At 43.5% G+C, this 19,514-nt stretch overlaps 1 protein-coding gene across 4 annotated transcripts in view; it reads left to right on the top strand.

Moving 5' to 3' along the window:
* c10h14orf180 (chromosome 10 C14orf180 homolog) overlaps positions 1 to 19,514 on the top strand; it is a 69,799-nt gene that overhangs the window by 30,635 nt on the left and 19,650 nt on the right. For all 4 annotated transcript variants that reach the window (XM_067991710.1, XM_067991712.1, XM_067991708.1 and 1 more), the window contains 2 exons: positions 10,137 to 10,167; positions 19,202 to 19,283. In XM_067991710.1, the coding sequence (XP_067847811.1) occupies positions 10,137 to 10,167; positions 19,202 to 19,283 (113 nt within the window). The remainder of the gene's footprint in view (positions 1 to 10,136; positions 10,168 to 19,201; positions 19,284 to 19,514) is intronic.

The following is a 19,514-nucleotide window of genomic DNA, read 5'->3' as shown; positions in this document are numbered from 1 at the left end:
TCAAAATCACTAGCTGTGTAAAGACGTTTTTCCTCATGTCGCCTTTGGTTCTTTTGCTAATCACCTTAACTCTGTCCTCTGGTTCTTGACCCTTCCGCCAAAGGGAACAGTTTCTCTCTATCTACTCTGTCTAGACCCTTCATGATTTTGAATACCTCTATCAAATCTCCTAGCAACCATCTCTGTTCCAAGGAGAACAACCCCAGCTTCTCCAGCCTATCCACATAACTGAAGTCCTCCATCCCTGGAAACATTCCAGGAAACCTCTTCTGCACCCTGTCTAAGGCCTTTATATCCTTCCTAATGTGTGGTGTCCAGAACTGAACATAATACTCCAATTGTGGCCAAACCAGTGTTTTATAAAGGTTCATCATGACTTCCTTGCTTTTGTACTCTATACCTCTATTTATAAAGCCCAGGATCCAGTATGCTTTTTTAACCGCTTTCTCAACCTGCCCTGCCACCTTCAACGATTTGTGCACATATACCCCAGATCTCTCTGTTCCTGAACCCCTTTTAGAATTGTGCCCTTTAGTTTATATTGCCTCTCTTCATTCTTTCTACCAAAATGTATCACTTTGCACTTTTCTGCGTTTAAATTTCATCTGCCTCGTGTCCGCCCATTCTACCAACCTGTCTCTGTCCTCTTTAAGTCTATCACTATCCTCCTCACTGTTCACTACACTTTCAAGTTTTGTGCCATCTGCAAATTTTGAAATTGTGCCCTGTACACCCAAGTCCAAGTCATTAATATATATCAAAAAAAGCAGTGGTCCTAGTACTGACCTCTGGGGAACACCACTGTATACCTCCCTCCAGTCTGAAAAACAACTGTTCATCATGACTCTCTGTTTCCTGTCACCTAGCCAATTTTGTATCCATGCTGCCACTGCCCCTTTTATTCCATGGGCTTCAACTTTGATGACAAGTCTATTATGTGGCACTTTATCAAACGCCTTTTGGAAGTCCATATACACCACATCAACTGCATTGCCCTTAACGACCCTTTCTGTTACCTCATCAAAAAACTCAATCAAGTTAGTTAAACATGATTTGCCTTTAACAAATCTGTGCTGACTTTCCCTAATTAATCCCCACTTGTCCAAGTGACTGTTAATTTTGTCCCAGATTATCGTTTCTAAAAGTTTCCCCACCACTGAGGTTAAACTGACTGGCCTGTAGTTGCTGGGTTTATCCTTACACCCTTTTTTGAACAAGGGTGTAACATTTGCAATTCTCCAGTCCTCTGGCACCACCCCCACATCTACGAATGATTGGAAGATTATGGCCAGTACCTCCGCAATTTCCATCCATTCCTCAGTAACCTAGGATGCATCCCATCCAGACTGGGTGATTTATCTACTCTATGTACAGCTAGCCTTTCTCGTTCTTCCTCTGTTTCAATTTTTAGTCCATCCAGTATCTCAACTACCTCTTCTGTTATTGTGACTTCGGCAGCATTTCCTTTCTTGGTAAAGACAGATGCAAAGTACTCATTTAGTACCTCTGCCTCCAACCATAGATCTCTTTTTTTGGTCCCTAATCAGTCCCACCCCTCCTCTTACTACTCGTTTACTGTTTATATGCCTATAGAACACTTTTGGATTCCCGCCAGTCTATTCTCATACTCTCTCCTAGAAATAGACAGTTTCCTAGAAGTAAAGGGAATTAGGGGTTACGGGGAGCGGGCAGGAAATTGGACATGAATTTAGATTTGAGGTTAGGATCAGATCAGCCATGATCTTATTGAATGGCGGAGCAGGCTCGAGGGGCCTATTGGCCTACTCCTGCTCCTATTTCTTATGTTCTTTTGCCCCTCTTACTTCCTTTTTTACTTTCCCTCTGAACTTTCTATATTCAACCTGATTCTCATTTATATTATCAACCAGACATTACCATCGCCGAATCCCCCACCATCAACAACCTGGGGGTCACAACTGACCAGAAACTTAACTGGACCAGCCACATAAATACTGTGGCTACAAGAGCAGGTCAGAGGCTGGGTATTCTGCGGCGAGTGACTCACCTCCTGACTCCCCAGAGCCTTTCCACCATCTACAAAGCACAAGTCAGGAGTGTGATGGAATACTCTCCACTTGCCTGGATGAGTGTAGCTCCAACAACATTCAAGAAGCTCGACACCATCCAAGACAAAGCAGCCCGCTTGATTGTCACCCCATCCACCACTCTAAATATTCACTCCCTTCACCACCGGCGCACCGTGGCTGCAATGTTTACCAGCCACAGGATGCACTGTAGCAACTCGCCAAGGCTTCTTCGACAGCACCTCCCAAACCGCGACCTCTACCACCTAGAAGGACAAGGGCAGCAGGCACATAGGAACAACACCACCTGCACGTTCCCCTCCAAGTCACACACCATCCCGACTTGGAAATATATTGCCATTCCTTCATCGTCGCTGGGTCAAAATCCTGGAATTCCCTACCTAACAGGACTGTGGGAGAACCTTCACCTCACGGACTGCAGCGGTTCAAGAAGGCAGCTCACCACCACCTTCTCCAGGGCAATTAGGGATAGGCAATAAATGCTGGCCTTGCCAGCAACGCCCAAATTCCATGAAGAATAAAAAAAATCTGTCACGCCCCTTTTTTCTGCTTCATCTTACTCTCTATCTCTTTCATCATCCAGAGAGCTCTGGCTTTATTTGCCCTACCTTTCCCCCTCATGGGAATGTACCTGGACTGTTCCTGAACCGTCTCTTCTTTAAAGGCTGCCAATTGTTCGATTACAGTTTTGCCTGCTAACCTTTGATTCCAGTTTACCCGAGCCAGATCCGTTCTCAATCCAATGAAATTGGCCCTCCTCCAATTGAGTATTTTTACTCTAGAGTGCTCCCTGTCCTTTTCCATAGCCAATCTAAACTTTATGATACTATGATCGCTATTCCCTAAATGCTCCCCCACTAACACTTGCTCCACTTGACGCACCTCATTCCCCAGAAGCAGATCCAGCAATGCCTCCTTCCTTGTTGGGCCGGAAACGTACTGGTCGAGAAAGTTCTCCTGAACACACTTCAAAAATTCCTCCCCCATTTTGTTCTTTACACTATTACTATCCCAGTCTATATTAGGATAGGTGAAATCCCCTATTACCACTATTCAATGGCTGTTGCACCTCTCTGTAATTTCCCTGCAAATTTGTTCCTCTATATCCTTCCCACGAGTTGGTGGCCTATAGAATACACCCAGTAGTGTAATGGCACCTCTATTGTGTCTTAACTCTAACCGAGTAGATTCTGTCCTTGACCCCTCCAGGACATCCTCTATCTCCAGCATTGCAGTATTCTCCTTAATCAATACTGCCACCACCCCCCCCCCCCCCCCCATCCTTTCTTTCCTTCCCTATCTTTCCTGAACACCTTGTATCCAGGAATATTTAGTACCCAATCCTGCACTTTTTTGAGCCAGGTCACCGTTATCGCCACAACATCATATTCCCATGTGGCTAATTGTGCCTGCAGCTCACCAACCTTATTTACTACGCTGTGTGCTTTAACACACGCACTGTAAACCATTCTTAGACCTTCTTGTATTCTCTCTTAGTCTGTTCTCACCTAGTACAGTACTATTTCTTACTCTAGTACTATCTGTCTCTCCCAATCCTTTGTGCACCTTGTTTCTCCTTTCTAATGCTACATCCTGGTGCCCATCCCCCTGCCAGATTAGTTTAAACCCTCCCCCACAGCACCAGCGAACCTCCCTGTGAGGTCATTGGTCCCAGCTCCGTTGAGGTGCAACCCGTCCAGCCTGTACAGGCCCCACCTCCCCCAGAACTGGTCCCAATGCCCCAGGAATCTAAAGACCTCCCTCCTGCACCATCTCTCCAGCCACGCATTCGTCTGCTCTATCCTCCTATTTCTATACTCACTAGTGCAAGGCACCGAGAATAATCCTGAGATTACTACCTTTTGAGGTCCTGCTTTTTAATCTCTTTCCTAGCTCCCTAAAATCTGCCTAGAGGACATCATCCCCCTTTCTACCTGTTTCATCGGTACCGATATGGACCACGACCTCTGGCTGTGCACCCTCCCTCTTCAGAATGTTCTGCAGCCGCTCAGTGACAGTCTTGACCCTGTTACCAGGGAAGCAACATACCATCCTGGATTCACGTCCACAGCCGCAGGAACGCCTATCTGTTCCCCTAACTATAAAATCCCCTATCGCTATTGCTCTCCTGACCTAACTCCCCCGCCCCCCCCCCCACATCTTCACAGCAGAAGACACAAAAAACATACCGGAAATATTGGCGAACCAAGGGTCTAATGAGAGTGAGGAGCTTAAAGTAATTAAGATTAGTAAAGAAAAGGTATGGGAGAAATTAATGAGACTAAAAGCCAACAAATCCCTGGTCCTATTGGCCTGCATCCTAGGGTTTTAAAAGAAGTGGCTGCAGAAATAGTGGGTGCATTGGTTTTGATCTTCCAGAATTCCCTAGATTCTAGAACAGTCCCCGTAGATTGGAAGGTAGCAAATGTAACCCTGCTATTCAAGAAAGGAGGGAGAGAGAAGACAAGGAACTATAGACCAGTTAGCCTGATAGATTCTAGCATTTTCCCCACTACTATCATTAAGGACATGGTAACAAGGCACATAGAAAATCATAATATGATTAGGCAAAGTCAAACTGTTTTATGAAAGGGAAATCATGTTTGACAAATCTATTAGTGTTTTTTAAGGATGTATCTAGCAGGGTAGATAAGAGGGAACCAGTGGATGTAGTATATTTGGATTTTCAAGAGGCACTTGACAAGATGCCACACGAGGTTGTTACACAAGATTGGGGATAATATATTAGCATGGATTGAGGATTGGTTAACGGACAGAAAACAAAGAGCAGGAATAAACAGGCCATTTTCGGGTTGGCAGGTTGTAACTAGTGGGATCTATGCTTGGGCCTCAGCCGTTTACAATCTATATCAGTAACTTAGATGAGGGGATCGAGTGTAATGTATCCAAGTTTGCTGATGATGCAAAGCTAGGTGAGAAAGTAAGCTGCGAGGAGTCTGCAAAAGGATATAGACAGGTTAAGTGAGTGGGCGAGAAAGTGGCAGATGGAGTATAATGTGGGGAAATGTGAAATTATCCACTTTGGTAGGAAGAATAGAAAAGCAGAATATTTTTTAATAAGTGAGAGATTAAGAAATGTTGGTGGTCAGAGAGGTTTGGGTGTCCTTGTACACGATTCACAAAGTTAACATGCATGTACACCAAGCAATTAGGAAGGCAAATAGTTTGTTAGCCTTTATTGCAAGGGAGTTGAAGTATAAGAGTAAGAAGGTCTTGCAGCAATTATATAGGGCTCTGGTGAGTCCACACGTAGAGTACTGTGTACAATTTTGGTCTCCTTACCTGAGGAAGGATATACTTGCCTTAGAGAGGTTGCAATGAAAATTCACTAGATTGATTCCTGGGATGAGTGGGTTGTCCTTTGAGGAGAGATTAAGTAGAATGGGACTATATTCTCTGGAGTTTAGAAGAATGAGAGGTGATCTCATTGAAACGTATAAAATTCTTAGAGGGCTTTTCAGGGTAGATGCTGAGAGGTTTTTCCTCTTGCTGGAGAGTCTAGAACTAAGGGTCATAGTCTCAAGACAAGGAAGTTTCTTCACTCAGAGGGTTGTGAATCTTTGGAATTCTCTACCCCAGAGGGCTGTGGCTGCTTAGTCGTTGAGTATATTCAAGACTGAGATCTATAGATTTTTGGACACTAAGGGAATCGAGGGATATGGTGATAGGGCGGGAAAGTGGAGTTGAGGTCGAAGATCAGCCATGATCTTATTGAATGGTGGAGCAGACTCGAGGGGCCATATGGCGTACTCCTCCTATTGCTTATGTTGTTATGTGAAATGGCAGGCTCGAAAATTCTTGCCTACACCTGGTGTAGCCCTGCTGCAATCTATATTTTAATTTTTAAAATGAAAAAGATAAGACTGTAAATGCAGTGAATAAAGGAAAATGACTACATTTTATCTTCAAAAGCCTAACTTATGCCTGAATTAGAATGTTGCACCTTTAAATATAACACATTCTAAAGAAGCATGTGGTCAAGCTCACTCTTTAAATTTTGTGAAATAGCTCCACTAAGAATTATTCACGCACACGTTTTCAGATCGTACAGATTGTTTTCAGATAGTAAATATTTTTGCCATGCCTGACCAGTTTTTGGATTGCTTCTCACTAATAGACTGTTTTATTTTTAAACATTTTCATGTGACTATGCTATGGATATAAAGTAAACCAGTCTACCAGTGCTGAGCACACTGCTTTTATGTCTAAATAATTAATCTAGTGTACTGTAAAGGTAAACTAATCATCATCATAGAGAGATCCGATATTCTTCCTCCGTGTTGAACAGGATACGTAAGGCTTGGTATTTATTTATTTATCGTGTTTTTGTTCATTGGCTCGTACCAATTTGATGTGTAACTTTTTCAAATGAAATATAGCCAATCTTCCAATGATGTTAATGTCTGCAGCCTCTCATTTACGTTTGAGGAAAATTTGTTTATTTAAAATGTGATGCGAACAGTTCCAGCAAAACAGAGATCTCTCTCTGCTTCCAGATGACTGTCGTAGCCATCATGGAAAGTGGGAGGTTCAGCTTCAGGCAGGAATTTCCTTGTTGTGCTGCTTATACACACTGTCATCAAATTATCTTCAACTCCAAACAGTGTGAAATTCCTAGCATGTGTTCAACCATTACTAACATCCCTAAACATGCCAATGTAAGGGCTAACTCGGCACTCCCAGTGAGGAAGTCATCCAGGGTCAGAGATCGGGCTTCAACATTGTAGCCCCAATTCTCAGGCCTGCATTCCCTATAAGCACGGCTCCTCGCCAGTGTATGGGATCACGGAATTAGGTTTGCATTCTCCTTTACGTAGCCTGTGACAAAACTATACAGTAACTCCAAAAATTATATGGATGTATTCTCATAAAGAAATCTTTTTTGAAAATGTGCTTAGTGATTACAAAGTTTCAGAACCTGATCTTACAGATTTCATTTGAGAACTATTTTTAAACCTATAGTATAAGATTTCAGCACAATTGTTGTCCAAAGCTACACAAAATATTTTAAAAATCACTGGTGATTGATGCATTGTAAGATAGTTTGATAGTGCCATTGCAGTAGTACTTTAATTTTAATCCTCCTGAAGGCTCAGCAAGTTTTGTCAATGAGTAGTTGAGCGCCTCAGGAACGCCAGGTTTGACCCTGCCTATCCTGGATTTGCTGATCTCAGCCAGGATGATAGAAGGAGTGAAACCAATGATCTCATCACTCCTGCCTGAAAATGAACCAGATTTCTTACTCCGGATGCTGTTTGGGAACCGCTGCTAGAAGTGTATGAGTAGACATTGATTGAGGATAGGTTTGGGCTTTCCTGTGGTACTCCTCATAGATTAATTGCTTACTGATGCCACCTGTGTAATGGCCAGTGGGCAAGGTATCCGACTGTAGCAGATGCCCATAGAATCATATTCCAGTAAGGAGTCAATGCCTTCAGTAGTAGAACAGAGACAATTGGCAAGGAGAAGAAGTGTTCAAAGCCATCAGTGGCAGGCTTAAAAATATGGGACTATTAGTGAAATGGTGAAAGATCCAACTGGAAGTTGTGTTCTTTAATACACTTAACTGGGTACTAAAAAACACAGCTTCCAGGGATCCCTATCAGCATCACCAAAAATAATAATATTATATAAATGCCTTTATCAATTGAAGAGAGATTTCACATTTGAAAGAAGTGTTACATTTTCAATGTTATCCTTTGTCAAATGTGAGAAACAGTAAATTTTTACTACCCTTCGAGATCCCTATTAGAGATGCATATTATTAACACGATGGAAGTTTCCAGAAGCAGTTAAAATAATATCAGGTGTATATGTTGCACTATTATTGAAAGAGAAGACAGGGAGCAAAAAGAAAACAGCAATGGAAAAATGTGAATTCTTAAGTATTAATAGGTGGTTTATGACTGGTTGCTAGTGAAATTTATGCTAAGATATGAATGGTTCAACTATGGAAATAGACCAATAGGAAAGGAAGTATTTCAGTGTGCCATATTGTGAGATTTCATTTTGAGGTCTGGGAAAAAATTGAAAGCTAGTTGCAAACTTGTAGCTTGTTTATCTTTTTATTAAATGCTTTTTTTTATGTAAATGAAATTGGTGGAAGGGATTGGAAGAGAAGAAATGTGAAGAGAACCAGAGAGATGTAGTGAAAGCAAAGATGGAGACATAGTGATGGAGAATTAGACTGAGGGGAGTAGGGTGGGGAAGGGGGTGTGCAGCACCCAAGACACAAAAAAGGTACTGTACAGTCAGTTTTATTTATTTTAAAGATTCTGTTGTGTTGGAGAGAAACTGGCATGGTGGCTTGGCCTTTGTACGTACAGCTTGTAAGTTTAGCTTGTACGAGCTGGCCATGTAGCAGCTTTGACAACATTTCGTAGTGTGGCTTAGTTCACAACTCCAGCAACATTCAGCACTCACAGCTGAAGAAGGATGATTGTCTCCCTGGGTATATAGGAGTGTACATATTGCAAAGATAATTTTCTGCAGGGCCACTGGCAAAATAACTTGTTTTGGTGTGCTCCCGTTCCTGACCTGCCAATGAGATATCTCATCAAATCCAAAAAGGCCACTTCGATGACGTAACCTAGTGGAGGCAAGGAAAATCAGGTAAGTTCAATTATTTATTTTAATTTGCCAGTTTTCTCCCCTCCCCACCTCCTGTGAAGGTATTGACTGCTTAGATAGGAATCCATGCGTGCATGCCACCTCCAGTGTATTGCTCGTGTGGCCATTACACGTGTGAGCATTGATGGTGGGCAGTTCGATCACAAGCAGCATCACAGCTGAGATTGATCCTGTCACGTGTATTTTTCCAGCTGGACAGTGATTGTCAACTCCAGCTGACCTTTCCCTTTCCCTCTCCCTAGCCCAAGGGTTGCTGAGACCAACTGTAGCCTACCATCAAGCTGATTAAGATCAGCTAACTCAGCACACTGAAACTGGAACCTTCCTAGGTATATTCACTAAGTGATTATCCAAAGAGGCCCTCAAATTCCGCATGGGTTATGGGAGACTAGGAGAATCCCTGTGAATTTTCAGGGCCAAAATAAATTAGAGGAATGTAAAATAAAAGTGAAAATGTAGAAGAAAGTGAGAGCAGGAAAGGAAAGAATATCAAACCAGGATAAAGTCGACTGAGCAATACTTCTTTAAAGTTTAGGAAGGACAATTTCTGCTGTTCTCTATGGAGAAATCATTCTTTATACATGTTTGATTTTTTTTCAATTAAATAGCAAATATTTAAATGAACTTGTTTTTGTTAGGGAAAGGATGATCATTAGAGTCATGATCCAGGTCTGAAAAGTTCTGAAAGGAATGGGTCATGTAGATGCAACCAAGTTATTTAGTTTGGACTGTGAATGCTGAGTGAAGACATGAGTATAAAATTAACAAAGCTTTAAACAATACTTTTTGTTTCTTCATAGGGTATTAGATATGAATGACGAATATGTGTGTTAACCTCTGAGCAAAAGCAGTCAATACATTCTCCCTTAATAATTTAAAAAAGAGCTGGATAATTGTGAAGAATGGGATTCAAGGTTTAAGGATAAGAACAGATAGCTATCATTGAATATTTATAAGCCTATCTTTTGATTTAGAATATTTTAAGGTGTGTGTGGACGTATATAATATAACTTTAATGTTAATAAAGTTACTCTGACATCTCAGCGGCATTACTCCTGTCTTATAAAGAGGATTTTTCAGCATCTCAATAGATGAGCTGAAATGACATGAATAACCCAGAAATCCTTAGAGCTAGCAGCAATCTAAGGGTTAAAATGTACTGAGGTATTAATTTTCTGTGGTATTAGCTATTGTAAGCAAGTCTACTTCTTAGAATCAAATAGTAGGTTTCGTTTCCAATTAATTTAAAGGTGAATGTGTAATGGACAGATACTCATTCCATTTTTTAAATAACAATCAAGTTATAAGTTCAGTTTTATCCATTACTTTTGTTCTTGCAGTCCTTTGTGAATATTTGTGTACAAACTTGCTGTCCATCTAATGGTCTTTTTTCCTTTTTAAATCACATTTGTTTTCTAGGTCACATCTTGCTTTGGAATGCAGTGGAGAGGTATGTTTTCCATCATTTCAAAATATCTGACAGCATCTGCGAAATAAACTAAACATAAGAGTTATGCTTGTTCTTCGTCCAGCAAAAGCAGCTAATTTGGATTTGGGTGTTATTTGTGACTGTTCACTGAAAGTAACGAGACAACGTGAACTGTATCAACAAGAGTAATGAAGTATTGGGATACATCCCAAGGCTGTTTGGCTGTAGGATAAATTTTGTAGTGGAGCCTCACAAAATTTACTTTAACTAGTCAAAACAAGTTATTCGAACTTTGTAAAGATCATTAGTAATCCCTCATTTGGGAATTCCTGTTCACTTTTGAGCACCCTACCTTCAAAGGGACATTGGTAGATTGGAGCATGTTCAGAAGAGAGTGGCAAGGCATAGGATTTAGACTTCAAGCTATGAAGACAGACTAAGAGATGAGCTTGTTTTTGTTAGGGAAAGGAAGATTGTTAAAGAGGCATGATCCAGGTCTGAAAGGAATGGGTCATGTAGTTGCAGCCAAGTTATTTAGTTTGGACTGTGACTGCAGAGTGAAAGCATGAGTATAAAATTAGCAAAGCCTTAAGCAATACTTTTTGTTTCTTCATAGGGTATTAGATATGTCAGACGAATATGTGTGTTAACCTCTGAGCAAAAGTAGTCAATATATTGTCCCTTAATAACTTTAAAAAGGAGCTGGATAATTGTGAAGAATGGGATTCAAGGTTTAAGGATAAGAACAGAGAGATATGAATGAATATTTATCTGCAGATTTCCTTACCACCCATCCATTCCAATTGCCCATCAAAATGTCTGTTCTCTTGTGAATGAGTCTCAGCATCTACAAAATCATCTTGGATGAATCTATTGACATGCTGGACCTGACCAAAACTTGCTTACTTGGATTACTGTCATTGACTCCTTCCCACACACTGACATCACCCCAGTCAACTACATATTCCACCACACCATCTGCCCACTAGATGCAGCAGGAACGTGGCTGTCATCGCAAGGTCCGTTCTCGACCTGTCCCCATACTCTTCTGACATCTTCTTTAAACACTTCATTCTCCGCACCCCCGTCCACAACTCCTTCGATGTCCTTATCTGCTGCACTTACAAGTCCCTTAGCAACTTCCTTGCTGAAATCTCCTCCCTCCTCCTCACTTAGCCTTGGCAGCAAGCAACTCCTTATCCTTGGTGATTTTTAACTGTCACCTAAATTTCCCTGGTCCCCTCTCCTCTGAGTTTTCTGCATACCTGTCATTATGCAAGTACAGCCACATCCTGCACATTAATTCCTACACCAATGGGCACAACCTATTATTTTGCAAGGTTTTACACCTCTGAGGTTTCTGTCAGATTTTCCTCAAAATCCCTATGTCCCTACCTGCCTCCAGCCCCTCTATTGCCTTCTGCCCTGGAAAAAAACTGCCCCTCAATGCTCTGTCCAACACACCCATAACCCCCAACTTCCTCCCCTCTGGCCTTTAACCTACCTCAACATTGCTGCCGCTGTTAACCTGCTCAGCAGCTCCCTTGCCTCGGCCTTCTATGTTTTTGACCTTTCCAAGTTCCTTCCATTCTCCCATTGATCAGTCACTTCCAATTCCCTTAAATCTGAGGGCTGTAGGCTTGAGCACAGCTGGTACGTTACTGCCAGATCTAGCTGGATCATCTTCAGTAATACCGTGTCTCCCCCTCCGTGACTAATCCTCCTACTACTTCAGGAATATCCTGAACGGTAATGATAACTCCAGATTCCTGCACATGATAATCTGCTTTTGCCAATTCCCTTCATTAGTAATCTTATAGTAAAGGATTCTCTGGGGAGGAATGATCGTAATATGAAAGAATTTCACATTGAGTTTCAGCATGATGTAGTTAAGTCCAAAACTAGGGTCTTAAATTTAAACAAAGCCAATTACGTAGGTATGAGGGGCGAGTTAACTAAGGTCGATTGGGAAATTAGATTAAAAGATATAATGGTAGATAAGCAATGGTGAACATTTAAAGAAATAATTCATAATTCTCAACGAATATACTTCCTTGAAGAATAAAAGCTCTACTGGAAAAGTGGTCCAACTGTGGCTAACTAGAGAAGTTAAGGATAGTATTGGATTAAAAGAAGAGGCGTGCAATGTTGCCAAAAAGAATAGTAAACCTGAGGATTGGGAGGGTTTTAGAAATCAGCAAAGGATGACCAAGAAATTGATAGAGGGAGAAAATTGAATATGAGATTAAACTAGCGAGAAAAATAAAAACGGATTGTAAGAGTTTCTACGAGTGTGTAAAAAGGAAGAGAGTAGCAAAAGTAAATGTGGGTCCCTTAGAGGCAGAGACAGGAGAAATTGTAATGGGGAATAAGGAAATGGCAGAGACGTTAAACAAATATTTTGTATCTGTCTTCACCGTGGAAGACACAAAAATCATACTGGAAATAGTGGGGCACCAAGGGTCTAATGAGAGTGAAGAACTTAAAGTAATTAAGATTAGTAAAGAAAAAGTACTGGAGAAATTAATGGGACTAAAAGCCGATAAATCCTCTCGACCAAATGGCCTACATCCTAGGGATTGAAAAGAGGTGGCTGCAGAGATAGTGGATGCATTGATTTTGATCTTCAGAATTCCCTAGATTCTAGAACCGTCCCCGTGGATTAGAAGGTAGCAAATGTAAACCCGCTATTGAAGAAAGGAGAGAGAAAGAAAAAAGGGAACTATATAGGCCAGTTAGCCTGATATCAGTAGTAGGGAAAATGCTAGAATCTATTTGGGACGTGGTAACAGGGCACTTAGAAAATCATAATATGATTAGGCAGAGTCAACATGGTTTTATGAAAGGGAAATCGTGTTTGACAAATCTATTAGAGGTTTTTGAGGGTATAACTAGCAGGGTAGATAAGGGGGGGGAACCAGTGGATGTAGTATATTTGGATTTTTAAAAGGCATTTGATAAGGTGCCACACAAGAGGTTGTTATACTAGACTAGGGTTCATGGTATTGGGGGTAATATATTAGCATGGATTGAGAATTGTTTGACAGACAAAAAACAGAGAGTAGGAATAAACGGGTCATTTGGCAGGTTGTAACTAGTGAGGTGCCGCAAGGATCAGTACTTGGGCCTCAGCTGTTTACTAAATATATCGATGATTTAGATGAGAGGACCAATTGTAATGTATCCAAGTTTTCTGACGATACAAAGCTAGGTGGGAAAGTAAGCTGTGAGGAGGGTGCAAAGAGGCTGCAAAGGGATATAGGCAAGTTAATTGATTGGGCAAGAAGTTGGCAGATCGAGTATAATGTGGGGAAATGTGAAATTATCCACTTTGGTAGGAAGAATAGAAAAGCAGAATTTTTTTAAAAGGTGAGAGACTAGTAAATGTTGGTATTAAAAGGGATTTGGGTGTCCTTGTACACGGATCACAGAAAGTTAACATGCAGGTACAGCAAGTAATTAGGAAGGCAAATGGTATGCTGGACTTTATTGCAAGGGGTTTGGAGTATAAGAGTAAGGAGTCATGATGCAATTTGATGAGATCACACCTGGAGTACTGTGTACAGTTTTGGTCTCCTTATCTGAGGAAGAATGTACTTACCTTAGAAGGGGTGCAACGAAGGTTCACTAGATTGATTCCTGGGATGAGAGGGTTGCCTTTTAAGCAGAGATTGAGTAGAATAGGCTTATATTCCCTGGAGTTTATAAGAATGAGAGATGATCAGATTGAAACATAAAAGAGTCTGAGAGGGCTTGAAAGGGCAGATGCTGAGAGGCTGTTTCCCCTGGATGGAGAGTCCAGAAGTAGGGGACATAGTCTCAGGATAAGGGGTCAGCCATTTAGGACTGCAATGAGGAAAAATGTCTTCATTCAGAGGGTGGTGAATCTTTGGAATTCTCTACCCCAGAGAGCTGTGGATGCTCAGTTGTTGAGTATATTCACAACTGAGATCGATAGATTTCTGGACAGTAAGGGAATCAAGCGATGTGGGGTTAGGGTGGGAAAGTGGAGTTGAGGTAGATCAGCCATGTTGAATGGCGGGGCAGGTTCATAGGGCCGCATGGCCTACTCCTGCTCCTATTTCTTATGTTCCCCTCACCCTCACCTCCAACGTGAGGAGCTCAAGGATTTTTTCATCTTGAACATCCAGACAGTCTGCTCTGTTCCCACGTCCTGCTGCTAGCTCACCTTCTCCCCTTGCCCCTGGCAGAACCTCATATCACTCTATCGCCTCTTCCCTCTTTCCTGCCCCCTCCTCCTCATAAAGCTTATCTCCTTCATAATACCCACTTCCAGGTCCTTTTATCGGCTCCTCATCCAACATCTTAACCACAAAACTATTTCTCTTTAGCCCCCTTTTCATATCTGAGGTCATCAGATGTGCTGTTGCCACAAAGTTTCGTGTCCAACTCTTCCTACGTTCCCTAATCAAACATCCTCAGTCTGGATTCTGTCCTGTCCACAGCACCAAGACTCTGCTGATCAAAACTAACATCTTGGGCATGATTTTGACTCCGAGCCAGGAAGAGGGCGGGGAGTCAAATTATGGATGGGAAATCCGGAAGTGCGGGTTTCCCGGACATCATTACGATTTTGAAGTAAGGACATCTTTTATTTTTTTTTTGTTGGTTTCCCATCCGACTGGCCGGCCTGATTGACAGTCAGTCAGACGGGAGACCAGCCAGAGAGAGGAAGTGTTCAGGTAAGTCTTCAGGTAAGTCTTTGTTTGTATGGATGTGGGAGGGCATGGGTGGGCACGGGGGCCATGGTGGGCATGTTTCGGCACAGGGCATGGGTGGCCACAGGGCATGCGTTGGCATGAGGGCCACGTAGGGAGTCAGTAATGGCGGGGTGTTGGGATCGGGGGTCATCGCGGGGTCCGCGATCATTGTGGGGGGGTCAGGAGTCCGCAATCGTTGGGGTGGGGGGTCGGGGGTCTGCAATCATTGTGGGTCGCTGGTAGGCTTGTTGGGCCTGGGGGAAGCACTCCTGCTCCTCCGGGCCCACAAATCGTGCCAGAAAGGTACCAATTTGTTAGTCTCAAGCCTTCTCGCCTCCTTTCACGTGGCTTGAAAGAGAAGGCCTGGGAATCCCGGCCCCCCCGTGGTTGAAATTGGAAACTGTGGGAAAAATGGAGGCCTGCAACCTCCTTGAAAGGTTTTAAGACCCGAGCGGGTTGGTCACCCGCCCCTCGTGCCACCCTGGTGAAAACTGAAAATGGGAGGGTTGGGGCGGATCTGAAATGGTTGCGATTTTGAATGTCCCCCGCCCCCAACCCACCCGTTCTTCACTTTTAAAATCATGCTCCATGTGTCCGCAACCATGGTGTGCTATCCCTCCTTGTTCTCTGACCTCTAACATTTGGCAGGATCAGTAATTCCATTCTTTTCCATTGTCTGTCCTCTGTGATCTATCTAAGCGGCAGAGCCCTCACTTGGTTCCACTTCAATCTGGCCCAATGTGGACAGCACGTCTCCTGAAATGGCTTTTCATCTTGATCCCACAAGGTAACTTGGGTGTGGCCCTAGTTTCCATCCTTGGCTCCCTCTTTTTATTCGTTCATGGGATGCGGGCGTCGCTGGCGAGGCCAGCATTTATTGCCCATCCCTAATTGCACTTGAGAAGGTGGTGGTGAGCAGCCTTCTTGAACCGCTGCAGTCCGTGTGGTGACGGTTCTCCCACAGTGCTGTTAGGAAGGGAGTTCCAGGATTTTGAGCCAGCAACGATGAAGGAACGGTGATATATTTCCAAGTCGGGATGGTGTGTGACTTGGAGGGGAACGTGCAGGTGGTGTTGTTCCCCTGTGCCTGCTGCTCTTGTCCTTCTAGGTGGTAGAGGTCGTGGGTTTGGGAGGAGCTGTCGAAGAAGCCTTGGTGAGTTGCTGCAGTGCATCCTGTAGATGGTACACACTGCAGCCACTGTGCGCCGGTGGTGAAGGGAGTGAATGTTTAGGGTGGTGGATGGGGTGCCAATCAAGCGGGCTGCTTTGTCCTGGATGGTGTCGAGCTTCTCGAGTGTTGTTGGAGCTGCACTCATCCAAGCAAGTGGAGAGTATTCCATCACACTCCTGACTTGTGCCTTGCAGATGGTGGAAAGGCTTTGGGGAGTCAGGAGGCGAGTCACTCGCCGCAGAATACCCAGCCTCTGACCTGCTCTCGTAGCCACAGTATTTATGTGGCTGGTCCAGTTAAGTTTCTGGTCAATGGTGACCCCCAGGATGTTGATGGAGGGGGATTCGGCGATGGTAATGACGTTGAATGTCAAGGGGAGTGGTTAGACACTGTCTTGTTGGAGATGGTCATTGCCTGGCATTTATCTGGCGCAAATGTTACATGCCACTTATGAGCCCAAGCCTGGATGTTGTCCAGGTCTTGCTGCATGCGGGCTCGGACTGCTTCATTATTTGAGGGGTTGCGAGTGGAACTGAAGACTGTGCAATCATCAACGAACATCCCCATTTCTGACCTTATGATGGAGGGAAGGTCATTGATGAAGCAGCTGAAGATGGTTGGGCCTAGGACACTGCCCTGAAGAACTCCTGCAGCAATGCCCTGGGACTGAGATGATTGGCCTCCAACAACTACTACCATCTTCCTTTGTGCTAGGTATGACTCTAGCCACTGGAGAGTTTTCCCCCTGATTCCCATTGACTTCAATTTTACTAGGACTCCTTGTTGCCACACTCGGTCAAATGCTGCCTTAATGTCAAGGGCAGTCACTCTCACCTCACCTCTGGAATTCAGCTCTTTTGTCCATGTTTGAACCAAGGCTGTAATGAGGTCTGGAGCAGAGTGGTCCTGGCGGAACCCAAACTGAGCATCGGTGAGCAGGTTACTGGTGAGTAATTGCCGCTTGATAGCACTGTCGACGACACCTTCCATTACTTTGCTGATGATTGAGAGTAGACTGATGGGGCGGTAATTGGCTGGATTGGATTTGTCCTGCTTTTTTTTTGTGGACAGGACATACCTGGACAATTTTCCACATTGTCGGGTAGATGCCAGTGTTGTAGCTGTACTGGAACAGCTTGGCTAGAGGCGCAGCTAGTTCTGGAGCACAAGTCTTCAGCACTACAACTGGGATGTTGTCGGGGCCCATAGCCTTTGCTGTATCCAGTGCACTCAGCCGTTTCTTGATATCACATGGAGTGAATCGAATTGGCTGAAGACTGGCTTCTGTGATGGTGAGGATATCGGGAGGAGACCGAGATGGATCATCCACTCGGCACTTCTGGCTGAAGATGGTTGCAAACGCTTCAGCCTTGTCTTTTGCACTCACGTGCTGGACTCTGCCATCATTGAGGATGGGGATGTTTGCAGAGCCTCCTCCTCCCGTTTGTTGTTTAATTGTCCACCACCATTCACGACTGGATGTGTCAGGACTGCAGAGCTTTGATCTGATCCGTTGGTTGTGGAATCGCTTCGCTCTGTCTATGGCATGTTGCTTCCGCTGTTTAGCATGCATGTAGTCCTGAGTTGTAGCTTCACCTTGGTTGGCACCTCATTTTTAGGTACGCCTGGTGCTGCTCCTGGCATGCTCTTCTGCACTCCTCATTGAACCAGGGTTGATCCCCTGGTTTGTTGGTAATGGTAGAGTGAGGAATATGCCGGGCCATGAGGTTACAGATTGTGCTGGAATACAATTCTGCTGCTGCTGATGGCCCACAGTGCCTAATGGATGCCCAGTTTTGTGCTGCTAGATCTGTTCTGAATCTATCCCATTTAGCACGGTGGTAGTGCCACACAAAATGTTGGATGGAGTCCTCAGTTCGAAGACGGGACTTCATCTCCACAAGGACTGTGCGGTGGTCACTCCTACCAATACTGTCATGGACAGATGCATTTGCGACAGGTAGATTGGTGAGGACGAGGTCAAGTAAGTTTTTACCTCATGTTGGTTCGCTCACCACCTGCCGCAGGCCCAGTCTGGCAGCTATGTCCTAAATCAAAATGCTGCCCCCTGCTGCATCATCCAAAGCGATGGAGTCAGGTTCCACGTATATACTAACAACCCAGCTCTGTCTTTATGCTACCACTGTACATCCCATGTCTACCACAGTCCTGTCAGACTGCTTGACTGGCATCAAGTCATGGATGAGCAAGAGCTTTCTCCAGTCTTAACATTGGTAAGACTGAAGCCAACCTGTTCAGCTTCTGCCAAAAACTCTGCCCCATTAGCTCCTGACTTTGTCTCCTTCCCCAGCTACTTGTTTAGGCTGGACCTGATGCTCCTGATGGACCTGGCCTTGGTGCCCTTTTTGACCCTTCAGGCTTCACATCAAGACAGCCTGTTCCACCTCCACAACAGCGCCTACCTCTACCCTTACCTCTTGCACACAGCCATGGAAACTTTGATCCATGCTTCATGACGTCCAAGCTAGGCATTTCCAGAACTCTCCTTGCCAGCCACCTGCATTTTATCCTATATAGAATTCATCTCATTAAGTTCTATTGCTCACACAGTTAGCAACAGTAAAACCTGCCCCATTACCCCTGCCTTTAGCAACCTCCATTGGCTCCCCATATCCCAACACATTAAATCTTCATCCTTATTCACAGATCCCTTCACTGTATCGGTGTGATTTAAAACTCAGCTTGGGATAAGTCCCTATGTGCCAATGTGCCTTTTGATCTTCCTACTCTGGCCTTTTTTGCATCTATGCCTCTCTGTCCTCCTGTTAAAAACCAACCCTTTCACTGATGCTTCTTCCACCACAGCTTGGGTTCAGTTTTGGCCTCTGTAGATCATTATGGAATATTTAAAAATGCTACATAAATGTAAGTTGCGGTTGATTGTTTCTGCGGAAATAACTTACCAAGAAAGTAAGTCTGTCAAGGATGAATAATGTTGAATGGAATATTAGACAGATATCCCAGAGTTTTGCTTTTCTTGCCTTTGTGGGGAGGCAAGGACAAGGAGAAACTTTGCAGAACCTTGCCTCAGGAAGTTAAATGGGTTAGGCAGAATCCGTCAAGTGGAACTCATGTGATCTGTGGAAGAAATGGCCTGGGCTAAATGACCTTTTTCAATTCTGATTTTTATTTGCTGCATTAGAAACTGTTTGTCAGTGAAAATCCAGCCTCTCCCAGAAGCTTTGAACTCTTGACTTCTGAATGTAAAGCGATCAACAAAGCAGGTAACTTTGTTTTCTTTATTAGTGGCATTACAAAGCTATAGGAGTAATGTTTGATTCGAGGGCTAATATCTTCTGATGTATTTTTGGACTGTAATGAAAGACTGAAGACCAGGACCAGCATTTTGCTTAACTTTAGTTAACAGAAATATATACATTTAACATATTTTCTGTACTTTGTTATATAATTTATAAGTGCTTTTATAATCAATAAAGTGAAATTATGCCCCACTT

This window comes from Heptranchias perlo, chromosome 10 (genome assembly GCF_035084215.1).
Source record: "Heptranchias perlo isolate sHepPer1 chromosome 10, sHepPer1.hap1, whole genome shotgun sequence".
Lineage (NCBI taxonomy): Eukaryota > Metazoa > Chordata > Chondrichthyes > Hexanchiformes > Hexanchidae > Heptranchias > Heptranchias perlo.
The sequence above is the reverse complement of the archived record's forward strand: the minus strand, read 5'-3'. Positions and strand labels throughout refer to the sequence as shown.